Here is a 14,006-nt window from a genome sequence, read left to right on the forward strand (position 1 = left end):
TTTATTTATGTCAATAATACACTCACTGAGCACTTTATTAGGAACACTACACTAATACTGGGTAGGGCCTCCTCTCAAAACAGCTTCCGGTCTTCATGGCATGGATTCCACAAGATCAAATTCCTTTGAGATTCTGGTCCATGTTGACATGGTTGCATCATGCAATTCCTGCAGATTTTTCAGGCGCACTCTCATGCTGTGAACCTCCCGTTCTACCACATCCCAAAGGTGTTCTACTGGATTCAGATCCAGTGACTGGAAAGGCCACTGAAGAACACTGAACTCATTGTCATGTTCATGAAACCAGTTTGAGATGACTTTTACTTTATGACATGGTGCATTTTCATGCTGGAAGTAGCCATTAGAAGATGGGTAAATTGTAGTCATGAAGCAATGCACACGGCCATCAACAATACTCAAATAGGCTTTGGCATTCAAGTGATAATTGATTGGTATTAATGGGCCCAAAGTGTGCCAAAAATATTCCCCACACTATTTCACCACCTCCACCAGCCTGTACTGTAGACACAAGGCAGATTGGGTTCATGGATGCATGCTGTTGGCGCCAAATTCTGACCTTACCATCTGTGTGCCTCAGCAGAAATTCGAGATTGATCAAACCAGGCTACATTTTTCCAGCCTTCATCTGTCCAGTTTTGGTGAGCCTGTGCATACTGCAGCCTCAGCTTTCTGTTCATGGCTGACAGAAGTCTGCTGCTGTTGTGGCCCATCTGCCTCAAGGTTTGACTTGCTGTGCACTCTGAGATGCTTTTCTGCTCACCACAATTGTACAGAGTGGTTATCTGATTTACTGTAGCCTTTCTGTCAGTTCCAACCAGTCTGGCCATTCTCCGTTGACCTCTCTCATCAACAAGGCGTTTCTGTCTACAGAACTGCTGCTCACTGAATGGTTTTTCTTTATTGCACCATACTTAGTAAACTCTAGAGACTGTTGTGCAGGAAAATCCCAGGAGATCAGCAGTTATAGAAATATTCAAACCGGTCTGTCTGGCACCAACAATCATGCCACAATCAAAATCACTGAAGTCATATTGTTTCCCCATTCTGATGGTTGATGTGAACATTACCCAAAGCTTGTGGCCCGTATCTGCATGATCGTATGTACTGCACTGCTGCCACACAATTGGCTGATTAGATAACTGCATGAATGAGTAAGTGTACAAGTGTTCCTAATAAAGTGCTCTGTGAGTGTATATAAAAGACGAAAATGGATTAATAATTAACAAAGGCAGTTTGGGTGTACCAATATAGCTCAAGTTTGAATAATGCACCAGTACAGCAGCTGTAGAACTGTAAAGGTTAGTGAAAAGGTTAGGGCATTGTCTTTAAATGTGTTATATAAAAACAAGTGACTTGATAATACAATATACAGCTCACTTGGCTTAGAACACTATTTAGTACTTGAAAGAAAATGCACTGAAATGTAGTGTTCCTGAGTAAGCTGACACACATCATACTCTTTCAACCCCTGAGCCAAATAAAACAGAAAAAGAGAGGTGAGTTTTAGGTATGCATTTAAACTCAACAGATAAATATGGATTTTCCCTATTTTATCCACAATTTGCTCATCTGCCTTTCCCTAGCCAGCTATCCTAAGACAGCTACCAACTGGGAGGAGGGTGAAGGCTAACATGTGCTCCTCTGGGACATGATGCCAGCCAACCACATGTATGCATCACATGAAGCGTAACACACTTGGAGGAAAGCGCTGTTTACTCTTTTCTGTGTACTAGAGCTCACAGAAGCCTGCAATTGGCTAGTGTTGCTCTGATTGACAAGTGAAAAAGAGTATGACCCTCCCACCCAGACAGCCCAGCTAATTTTGCTCCCAGACAGACTGTGGCATTGTTGAGATTAAAACTCGTGATCTCCTGATGATAGGAGGAGTGGCGCTCCTGATGTTGCGCCACTATCTGTTGAGAGCCACATAAATCTGTTATCAAGGTTCCAGAGAATCATCACTGAATGCAGAAATGTCTCCTTAAACGTCATAAAAAGAAACTGCATTAACAAATGCGTTGTTTTTTTGAAAAACAGCTAAACATATTGTACAACTATAGGAGGCCCTAATTACTGGCAGCAATTTTTTGTCATGTGTGAACACAGTTTATTGTAACCTGCAATCATGCTCCCTTGGATGCCTCTGGAAGTGTCAGGACCAGAACGATGAGACAAAAGCTTAGAGATCTACTTGGAGCTCCAGATTATGTGCTTTTCTCGTCTGAGATTTCAGCATTGTTAGTTAATTCAATTCAATTCCATTTTATTTGTATTGAGCGTTTAACAATAGACATTGTCACAAAGCAGCTTTACAGAAATCTGGATGTAGATTCAGATCACTAATGAGCAAGCCAGATGTGAAAAGAAGTCCCTGAGACTACATGAGGAAGAAACCTCGAGAGGAACCAGATTCAAAAGGGAAACTGTTCTCTTCTCGGAATAAAGATGCAATCATCATCAGCGGAGCTCAGTATCGGTGACAAAATATTCATATAAGACAGGGCTTAGTATGTACATGCAACATTTAATAATGAATGGCTGTGAAACTGAGATGACTCTTGACTCCTCCTAAGTGGCATTGTGTAACGGTGCTCCTCTATGGTAAAGCACAATCAACACTGTTCACCCTCTCTGCAGCGTCTCTGTCCTGTGTGCTTCCTGCGCACTGATTTCAATAATCTCTTGAACAGATGAGATGAGATGGAGGAGAAGAGGAGCGAGTCAGTTTGAGCAAAGAGTCGACTACATCACTGAAATTTCTCTCTGTCGGCTGGGCAGAAGTATCGACCTGCCTGCTGCTGTCATGCCAAGCTCTGTGGGAAGCTAATTAACATTGTCTATGACTAATTTCATTAAAATAAAGCTTCCTTAGAGCCAATCTGCACAAATTGATGGCAATTTGTAAGGGATAATGTTCATAAAGTAGCGCTTAGAGCGAAGACGTACATCCAGCTGTGAGAGTATAGCTTGATACTGCACTAACCCTCCATTTTATTTACTGAAATGATCTGCTTAACCATTGAGAAGGGTTCAATCTGATTTAGGGCATAAACTTTATGATGCACTTTAAGTAACATTGTTTGCTTGTTTCTACCATTTCTGTCTTTTATAAAATTACATACAAGGCTCATTAACAAACAGTTTTTAAATCTTCTCAGTGTGATGAAATTGAAACAATATTAATTTCAAAACCGAAAGTAATTTAAAAAATAAAAGTAGATCATGTGCTGTATTTCTGTTATAAAAGTAACTGTCCAGAATTTTTTTTTTTTTTTTTTTTTTTTTTTGTGGTTAGCAAGTTTTATGTGACAACATTTTTGTTCTCCTTACGTTCTGGCTGCTCTTAATAAACTATCTGTTCAGATCTGCTAATTTCTTTTGAAAATTTTCTGCCACTGTCATGATTGTCATGAACTTTGTCTGAAAACTATGACCTTACATTTATTACAATCTAGAAGATCCTCAATATTGGCACGCAAAATGTACGAAGGTTTCAAGGCTATGAGAGGTTTTGTTTCTAAAATCCAAACACTAACTTTAATAAGGAAATTCAAGAAAATTTGTTAGTCCTCCATCCGTTGCAGGCATCATGTGAAATCAGGTTATATTGCCCCCAGTATTGTGCTGGTACTGCACCATGTGCACAAAAAACATTGCATTATTTTTTCAGATGTGCATAACTGATGTGGAAGCCATCGTGCATATGCACAGATAAAGGCAAGTATAACCCTCATCTTAGAGTAAAATACCTACCTGAAACCAGGGGATTCTGTGACTGCTCCAGCAGAGCCATGTGCTGCAGCAGAGGGTTGTGGGCGGAGCCTCCCTCTCGCTCCAAGGCCGAGGCAGCCAGATATGAGGGAAGGTGGGCTCCAGCAATGAACGGAGTGGTTATGGGTAATCCGGGCTGCAGGCCTGCTATTGCCAGCCGCTCACCTTCCTGCTGGCCAGACGCCACCTGGTGAAAGACAGCGACAAGACACAAAAGGAAAAAAGGCAAAAGATCAGCAACCAGTGCGTGAAATGTGAATGCAAAGAAATGAAAGGAACATATCAAAGTTCCAAAAAGTCAAATAACAGAGACTTTGTTTCTCTCAAAATCAATACGAGGGTTAGCTCTGTGTTTTGGGGGACGGGTGTTTGCGTCAGCAAGCAGCGGTCAGTCATTGTGTCTCAAGAGGTCCTTTCTGAAATGGTAGTGGTGCTGAAAAGCCACATGCGGCACACTGACGGTCTAGACAGGAGTCTTCTATGTGGACTCTTCATCTCAATGACCAATCAGAGGTAAACCCAGTGGCAGAGGATAGGGGAAAAATACGTCAGAGAGATGGAGAGGGTGGAGAGAAAGCATAAGAAGCTATAAAGACAAGGCCTTGAGCTAAAAATAGACAAAGTGAAAAAGATATGCATATGAGAAGGTGAGAGTAAGCGAGAGCGAGAGAAAGAGAGTGTGAAAGTGAGATGGAGCCACTCACAGTGGTGGAGCCGGTGGCTGGCAAGCCCAGAGTGATGTTTGGGAGGGAGGGGGATGTGTACAGAGACAGCTGGCTAACAGGACCCTCTCTGCTGGCAAGACGATGTGCCAGGGAAGGCTGGAAAAGAGCAACACACACACACACACACACACACACACACACACACAAATAAATAAACGCTGTGATCATAACTAACGGCTCTGTGTGGTGGTGTAAAAATGTACAAACACACACACACACACTATCCACAGCACAATGTCAGCACTCTAGTGCTATGTAAAGCAGCAATATGGTTGCTGGATTATATCTATATTTATTCTGTCACACTTATTTAGTAAAATTGGCAACAAAATAGTTTTAGTGCACTCTCATTTTAAACCAACAGGAAACAGCTTTTTCTTTCACTGATTACTCTTACTCTGATTAATCTACTGCTCATCATTTAAAAGCTGAATATAAACAGAAGTAAATTTTGAATGAATAAATATACGACTAGAGTATGCAGTCAAACACACAGTATATATAGACACTGAAGTCATGGTATAACCTGACGAAAAAATCAATCACTGAATTAAGTTCCGAGCCGAGGCTGTAGTGTAATGCAAAACGTGACTTTTACCTCCACTGGACTGTTGGAGATTGAGCTGGTGATGCCGTTCTCGTTAGTGATGTTGTTGGAGCTGTTGTTGGGTGAGCTCGGGCCAGAGCCTGGTGCACTGTTACAAGCTGATTCTTTATTTAAAAAAAAATAGGTAGATGGACACAAGATCTAATCAGTATGGCATAACTGCTGTGTGTAATTCACTCCAACAGGCAGTCTCTTTCATTTGTGGGTTTTGTTATTGAGTCATTCACCTGTCACGTCCAGAGAGCGTTTCTTGGCTGTAGTTACGGGGCCGTCCCTCCTCCGCAGCAATGGGCTGCTCCGCCGTTCCGTCACCTTCTGCTTCAGCCTGGAGCGCAGCTTCAGATTCGGCTCTGACGCTGCAGGGAGCCCAAACACACACTGTGTTCACATTGCAGCCTGTCATATCATGCTCAAATCCTTCCTTCTTTCCTACACATAATCTGATACTAATCTGCTGGCCTGTGTTTACAAAAGATATCACATTTACAAGGTAATATAAAATCAAAAGCACACACACTTCACATTATGTTTAAAGTTAATCTCTAACAAAGCAACATTTCTGACACTTGCACTGAGGGTTAGGTTACGGTTTTTCTAAAATTCTCTTTACTGCACTGGGCTTACTACAACTTCACCTTAATAATGTTGCCTCCAGTTTTCCCAGGGCTGCTTCAGAGTCAAGTCACCTTTATTTATATAGCACATTTAAAAGACAACAAGTGCATGCCAAAGTGCTGCACAAATAAATTAATGCCAAACAGAAATGAACTGCAATGTGAAATAAAATGAAAAAAAAAAAACTGAGAAATGAATAAAGCAATAAAAAGCAGTAAAAGACAAAACAGATAAAAACACAGGACAAAACAGAGGATTCGATACTACAGACCCTAAAGAGACTCACCTCTGCACCAAGGTTAATCAACCATGCACCAAGGGTAATCAACTATGCACCAAGGATAATCAATGCAAGCAGAGCCTGAATATAACTAGCATTGGCTTCGGAGAGTCTTCATGAAATGTGGGGACTTCAAACTGCAATGCTGTAATTTGGGAGTGTGCACAGGACCATGCTATTCTGAGCAAGAAGCAATAGTCTGTGTGAAGCAATAATCCCGGAAATAAGTGTTTTCCCAAACACCGTCCACTTGACCATTGGTGTTTCAACCGCTAGTCCCCCTGTCTCCACTCCCCTCATTTAGTGGACCAACCCTAACAACCCATGATTAGCATGTGACCATGTGTCAAATATCCAGTGGCCAGTAATGAGTGCATCTAGAGATCATTAATGGTGTTCAAAGCCCACTGGGTTTTGGTCAATATTAAGTGCGGTCAGTAGCCACTGAGAAAATGACCATAAGCACCATCTTCCCATCGTTCACACCCATCTAGAAACACTAAGTTAGACCATAGACAAACCTGTCTTAATGCACTTAGCTAAAATGTCCAGGTTCCATAACCTGAAGTACTTTCCAAAGAGCACTCTGTATTAAATAGCTGGTCTTGCGGTTGCGATTAGCAAACTAGGTGAATGTAAGGGTGGCACTTCTTGTAAGAGGCAGGACCATTCCCAGACATCTTTGTTAAAGAATGTAGTGCATCCTGCCATTAAGACGATGCATTAGTCAAAGATGAGGAACACAGCTGCCAAAGACTGAATTAAGCTTTGCCCTTTGCCTTCTCATAAGTGAAGTCTAGCAAGTGCACTAATGGCAAGAAACTAGCCTTTCTTACCCAAGCTAAACGAGTAGTTAAGGTCACACCAGCAGGACATTTGACGATGACCAAAGTTTGGAAATCTACCCTGAGCAGAAAGCATTATGAACAACATAATACTAGATTCAGGAAGGACATGCAGTGTCCTTCAATTATCAAAATAGTATCTCTGACAAAATCCTAATATGAAGTTCTCACATGCAAATTTATAAATATCTCCTAGAACAGGAGAGTATGCACTGTAATACACACTCAGATGAACATAAAAAACAATAATTAGAAAATATATGTGGAATGATCAAGTGAGGAGAGGCTGTCATGCTTTTTTTTGCGGTGGGATATTAATTGTAAATAGAGTGGGCTAGTGTGTAGCCATGGCCGGCAGCCAGCAGTAGGGCATCGCCAGCTGTAATCAGAATGAATGAGGGCTACCATGAGGCCAAGGACCAGTGGACAGCCCCCCCTCACTCTGGAAAAGTGTTAACGTGGCAGAAGTGAGGCTTGGAGATCAGCAATAGAAACAGACACAGGGCCCCCACTGGAATCTCTGACTCTGAAGTGTTTTTACATGAGCACACGTATATTTACTAAAGCAGTCTGATATTTTCTGATGGCAAACATGTACATATTTTAGATATATGCTTACTTTATCGAGTTATGTACATGAGAATGTGATGGGCAGTGGTGAAGTAGGTTTGAGCCAGCCGTATCAGAGTATTGGTATAAAATGTTCCGTGTACTGAGCGTGCACTAAGAGCTTCACTGTTCTTCTATAGAAACTAAAGTACTTATAAAATTTTTATTAATATATCTTGTATTTCAAGAAATGCAGACAAGCTAGATAGTCATTTTCTCACTTTTTACCCTATTTTCGCCCAACTTGGTCATGTGCCTATACCCACTCACTAGCCAGCTCTACAGCTACTAACTAGGGAGCTGAAGACTAGCACATGCTTCCTACAAGATACCTGAAGCCAGCCACCACAACTTTTCAAACTGCTGCTCAAGGGGCAGCTGCATCACAGGGCAGCATAACACACTCAAGGAAAGTACTATCTGCCCTCTTCTGCATACATGAGATCACGGATACCCATGACACAGCGGCTAGTGTTGCTGTGATTGACAAGGAAGAGAGTAGAACCATCCAACCCACCCAGACAGCAATGACAATTACTCTCTCTTGGACTGTCTTAAGAGAACCAGTATGTTTAAGTACCGTACGTTGAGTTTCAGAAACCTCTGCAAGACTCAAGACACGGCCTTGTGGTTAGCAAGTTTATTGTGGTGTGGCACCATTTTATAATCCTGAGCTCCATTCAGTTTAATTGACAGAATAATATGAGTGCAATGCAGTAACCACCCAGGCTCAATGGGATGGATTCTTATGGCTGCAGCAAGTCTCAACATCTGCTTTCGAATAAGTGCAATTACCTACCTTCTTTATCAAAAGCTGTCCGACTTTACTGCTATGAAGGTACTTGGTATGTTTCCAAGCTTTTTGGGTTAATACCATCCCTGGTGCTAAATACTCAATAAAATAACTAAAAATAGTCCCCCATTTTTGTAACTTCATCCTTCCACACTTCAGTAACTTGTCATATTATATGCAGCATTAGTATTTATCATAATGTTTGTTAAAGTTTTTTGCACGTATCCTGCACAAGGCATCATGGGACTTATTACTGGAATATTGCAGATATTCACGGAATGTTATTACCTGCTGAAAAAACAAGACTAAATTGCTCTGAAATTCACACACAATGCAAACATTGCCCATGTACTACAAGGGCTTGCAAATATTAAACCAGTGAGAACACTGCAATCTGTTCAGCCAACATCAGATCTCAAACAGTAATAAGAAAGGATTTACAGCTGTAGGCCTTACCTCACCTCATGCTGTCGTTCTACACAGGGACGCTTTTGTTACGAGAAATGTGCTTCTGTATGGATTAGCCTATAACATTCTCTCATAAAAAGACAAAGTAACGCCGCATGGGAGCACATCTCAAACACACACCATCTGGGCTCCCTGCGTCTAGCTTCTTGCCAATATTGTGCGTAGATAACATGGGAGAGCAAGGAGGAGAGAAATTAAAAGTGATGTTGAATTTCAAAGCCAGGCTTATTTTGACCTCCTGCAGTAGTAACAGAGAAGTACAGCTCAGCATGACCTCCTGTAAGTGCGCTGATTAGAATGCATAAAACGGGTTATTAATCAGATACTAAAGAGATCTCAGTTGCATGAAAGATGGTTATCTTCGTGCACCCTGGGTAGACACCGAATTCTGAGAAGACGATTCCAAAAACATTACCAGGAGAATAGCCACAGTAGCCTTGTTGATGTTCGTCTCATTGGTAAAACCAGATTAAAGACTCGCATGTGCACAGCTGAAATGAGCTGGAGCATCTGAATGCAGAGCGCAATGGATTGGGTTCTTCACAGGGCCGTAAAACAAGAACATTAGGAACCCAACTGTTGATGTATGCCTTGCATTTTGGCACAGGTGCTTAAATAAACGGCCATAAAAATGATGAGGGAAGTGATGTTGAATTGTTCATCGATTATCTCTTCAGTATCCGGTCCAGTTTAAGCTCATCAAGATGTGGAAATGACTCAGACTCCTCACAAGCATTAATCAGTCTTGTACACTCATCAACTCCACATCACAGTTCATCAGAGGCTGAAAACCTTTTGCACGCTGATGAATAACTACAGTAACTATTTTTTTTTGAGAAAATGATTTCCTCTATTTGGGGGTTCTAGTCATTTCTATTCGGATGTAATGAAGGCACCCTGGTACATCAGAGGAAAGGGAGCGTCATTCTGCACCTGCACCTGACACGGCTGAGGAACGCAACTGACAAAAACGAGGAGGTTAAAAAAAGAGAGCAGAAGGAGAGGCAAGGAAAGCCATTCCCCCCTGCACTATAAAGCTTGATGAAGGCTGATGAGAAAGCGCTGCAAGGGAGTTTAAGTGCCATCAAGGACACGCAGTGACTGTGCCAACTATGGCAAGTCACCAGCCGAGTGCAGTAGAACGAGCAGGAAATGATACACAAGTCTCTGCTGAGATCCATTTAATAAGCGCTTAGCGCTGTTAGAAAGAGTTCGAATCAGGTGAATGAGCTCCGAGAGCTGTTCATGGTCTAATATAAGGGAGGAGAGCACACAATGTACCATGTGAGGAATGAGTACTGTCCTCAGCAGCACTGAGGGCACCGTAATGGCTCACTCTCAAGGGACTATCGCTTTGCTAAACAAATACATGGAAACGTTGAGCAGCAGACTTCTCTAGAGGACACAGAGAGATGTGCCTGAGAAAGAGTTCATCGGGTTCTGATTAAAGCCGATTAGGCAAAAACGCCGCCATTGAATATTCATATACAGTTTCTATTGCGGTTGGGCAAAACATAGGCAACTGATGTATTTGCCTGAAAAATTCATTGTGCAAAAAAAGTCCTGCACATACAGCCATGAGCCTACAGAGAATAGCAATTACAACGGCTTACTTCCTTGATTAGGATGCAGAAAACATTAATTGATGTATGATTGAGGAGGGGTCTGATATGAAAAAGAGTGGTGTGGAAATAGCATGTTTCTGTTTTATGCTTTTAGCATTGCCTGCTGGATAAATGACAAAAAGTAGTCCTCAAAAACACATTCTGCACTGCAGTTGAACTGGTTTGTAGAAAAGACATTTTTACAAATGTTTTAGTCATTTTTGTGTTTTGTTTCATTGCAATTTATATGACTGTCCAGATACAAAGAAAAAAAAGATCTCTGTGTAATACATTAAGTTGGCAAAATATTCCGGGAACTTGTTGACATAAATCTGAATCAAAAAAGTCATTACTCATTTTAGTCCACAAAAATGGATATACTATGATATGTACTGTCATTGTGCAACATGTAAGCCAAAAAAAACATGATGGGGCATGCAGTGATAGGAATATAATCAACGACAGCGGACTGTGATGGCACCCAGCGCCAAGCAGGGCCACTGTTACGACCCCTTCTCTCGAACATTAGCAGCCAATAATAAATCCCGAAGACTTTCCTGTTGTGGAAAACTGGAAACTGGAAGTGTGTCTTCACGTTGAGGCTGGTGTGTGAGGAAAAAATAATGAATAGATTCATCATTCACGTACTCATCCGGCAGTATACAAGTTCAAGGTGTACTCTGCAGCCAACTGACCAAAAGAAGCAGGAAATACATCACATAGTTACAGCAGGTATTTGACGTTTTCCTGTTCCGCGTCTTTGACAGGGTAGTGACATGTGGTATGGCTCCAGCAGGTCCGTCCCCCACTGTGCCATGTTTAGTGAACATTAAGGCCCAAACTGCAGCCTTCAGGCTGTGGAGACTAACTGCTTTAGTGCCTCAGCCTGATTCCTTCCAGATTGCTGCAGTTTTTGCTTGATGCTAGATGGTCTGCTCCAAATGAAAATCACCATGTCAACATAAATGTGAATGGTACTTCATTATAACAAGGAGGTGGCGCATATGGAACACAATTGGGAGGCTGGCTGCTGGAATAATAATGGCTTCCTACTGCGCGCCCCCAACAAAAGATCTCAGATATTACTATAGATCTGGGGTGTCAAGCTCATTTTAGGTAACGGGCCACATTATACTTAGTCCAATGTCAAGCAGCCTGGACTGAAAAATAGACCACAACAGCTCCTTGTCAATGTATTCATTTATCATCGTTTGTCTGAAAGGTACAAATAAAAAAAAAAAAAAAACAGTAAAAGTTGTGATTCAGTATCCATTCCTTTGCTGTGAAACCACAAAATTTGCTCTTCTGAAAAGAGACACGGTTACAGTGTCACATTTTAGCTTTCTAATAAACATTAACATTTCATTAGCACATTTTGTCAGTAGCTGTGTTTATAGCCTCGCATTAATTCCTCTAGTGGAATAATAAAGATCAGCTCTTTTTTTTTAATTCTTTCAATTACGGCTCACAAGATGTTTTTGTGTTTGTAAATTTATTTGGTATGCCAGATCAGAACCTTTATCAGCCCACAGGCCATATGTTTGACATCTTTGCTTTAGACATTCCACACATGTCACTCCAAAACAAATATGAATTAAATTATTTTATTAATTTACTTTAATTTCATGCAAATCTAAAAAATAGAGATTAACGTTATTCCAAAAAAGTCTAGATAAATTCTTTTCCACTTTTTTCATCGAACGTCTCATTTTACTTCCTGTGGGAAAAGCTGGACTTGAATTGATCTCATACAGTTGAACAGTGTCATTAAATGAGGGCAGCAAAAGGACCTGACCAATGGAAATATCAAATCTGTGACCCTCATGTCAGCTGGCACACAAAGGCTGTGTTCTCTCTTGCTGAATAAGAGTGCCCTATACACAGCTCCGCATGCACGAACGAATGAATGGACGAAAACACAAGAGCACTCCAGCAGCTCGTTTCCACCCTTATTCACCCCTCGTGCGTCATGAGAGAAGAGGGGAAAAAAGAGACAACAAAAAGCCGAATCATGAATTTGAACAGAGAAGGACACAGATTCTCTGCTCTGTCACTAATCAGAGAGGTGAAAGGCTTGTGTAAAACTGAAGGAGCTTTTAAAAAAAAAAAAAAAAAATGTCGGGGGACTGCTTTCTGATGGGAAAGGAGGAGGACATGGAGCTTCTGTGACAGGAGACGAAGCGCTCTACCCAGCCCCAGGAATGCACCGCAGCAGCCAGAGCAAACTGAGGTTTATCTACAGCGGGAGAGCTGGAATCAACACTCAGACGTGCCTCACCACAAAGTGAAGAACTGTGACCATACAAAGGAACGCTTGACTTGAGGTTTAGATTCTTTCCCCTCTAAAAAAAAAATCTTCCTGAAGGCGTGTCCCCTAACTAATTAATTCATTTGGGAAATATAACTGCAGATACTTCAAAAAGAAGGAAAAGAAGAAGTGTTTTAAAGTAATACCCCAGAATCTTCCAACCTAATCTGTATCTACCAAGTGTAGTGTATGTGTGCGATTACCGCAGACAAGAATTTCAGCACCAGCATTATGAAATGAATACCTCGTCACTTAAACCGCATGTATAACAGGAGTTTAAGGGCAGTTGTTATGGAGGTCAAAACCATTTATGTGTTTTTGTGGAATGCTTTCATAAATTCTTCACAAGCATGTTTGAAAATGAAGCTCTAAGAAAAAAAAAAAAGAGGGAAGAATTTGTGGTGTGGGTCTGCCTGTGCTTAGACAGCACAAAACCTTCAGGAAAGTGTAAATAACTAGAATTAATTTGAAATGTATTGCTCAGATGATGCAGCAAGTAGCACAGCTACCTCACAGCTCCAGGAATCTGTACGATCATGAGCTTGAGCTGATGTCCACGTGGGTTTCTTCTGGGTTCTTTCCTCGCAATGCCCACAAAACATGCCGGGTGGTGAACTGGCAGTACTGAATTGCCCCTAGGTGTAAACGAGTCTGTGAATGTGTGTGCATGGCACTCTGCAATGGACTGGTGTCCCATTCAGTGTGTATTCCTGCCTCATCCTCAGTATTCCCAGGATAGGCTCCAGACTACTGCAACCCTGACCAGGATTAAACACTTCTTGAAAATGCATGAATTAACGTACTGCTCCATTGTTGAAAAGAAAATCTAGGAATCATCATAGGAATCATTTTGTTTAGACATTCTCATACACCTGTAGTTTAAATTTGCATTATGTAGCCACATATTTTGAATGTTTAGTGGCAATTCAGCCCTTTGACTTCCATTCTAAGTGAATTTGATGCAAAGAGCTTTTCTGCTATAGGGTAAAACATGCTGAAGTTCCTTCTAGAAGTAATTGCAGATACTCCACAAACATAGCTAATTGAAATTAGATTGGGAAAATGCTGTAAATTAACACACAGCACAATGTTAAAGTGGCAAGGAATCCAATTTTGAGGTCAGGAAATACAGAGTACAGATTCAGTGATACTCTGCCCTGCAATATGCTGCTCTATGGAAGTAGATCCACCCACTCTCTCTCTCTCTCTCTCTCTCTCTTGTCCAGTGATGGGCATATTGCAGCTGTAACATCCCCTTCCTCTCCTTCCTAGCCTTGCTGTAATTGCTCTGGTGTCTCAGGGGGCTGTGAGTGTGCAGGGAGCCTGGACCCAGCTGCACTGCAGTACTCTGACAGGTCCA

General features: G+C 41.5%; 1 protein-coding gene across 6 annotated transcripts in view; it reads right to left on the reverse strand.

Moving 5' to 3' along the window:
* hdac4 (histone deacetylase 4) overlaps nucleotides 1–14,006 on the reverse strand; it is a 170,276-nt gene that overhangs the window by 47,526 nt on the left and 108,744 nt on the right. For all 6 annotated transcript variants that reach the window (XM_034304207.2, XM_034304205.2, XM_053234270.1 and 3 more), the window contains 4 exons: nucleotides 5,352–5,480; nucleotides 5,116–5,228; nucleotides 4,497–4,613; nucleotides 3,775–3,979 (listed from right to left, as the gene is read on the reverse strand). In XM_034304207.2, coding sequence (XP_034160098.2) covers nucleotides 3,775–3,979; nucleotides 4,497–4,613; nucleotides 5,116–5,228; nucleotides 5,352–5,480 — 564 coding nt within the window. The remainder of the gene's footprint in view (nucleotides 1–3,774; nucleotides 3,980–4,496; nucleotides 4,614–5,115; nucleotides 5,229–5,351; nucleotides 5,481–14,006) is intronic.

The sequence above is a fragment of the Pangasianodon hypophthalmus genome, chromosome 5 (assembly GCF_027358585.1).
Source record: "Pangasianodon hypophthalmus isolate fPanHyp1 chromosome 5, fPanHyp1.pri, whole genome shotgun sequence".
NCBI lineage: Eukaryota > Metazoa > Chordata > Actinopteri > Siluriformes > Pangasiidae > Pangasianodon > Pangasianodon hypophthalmus.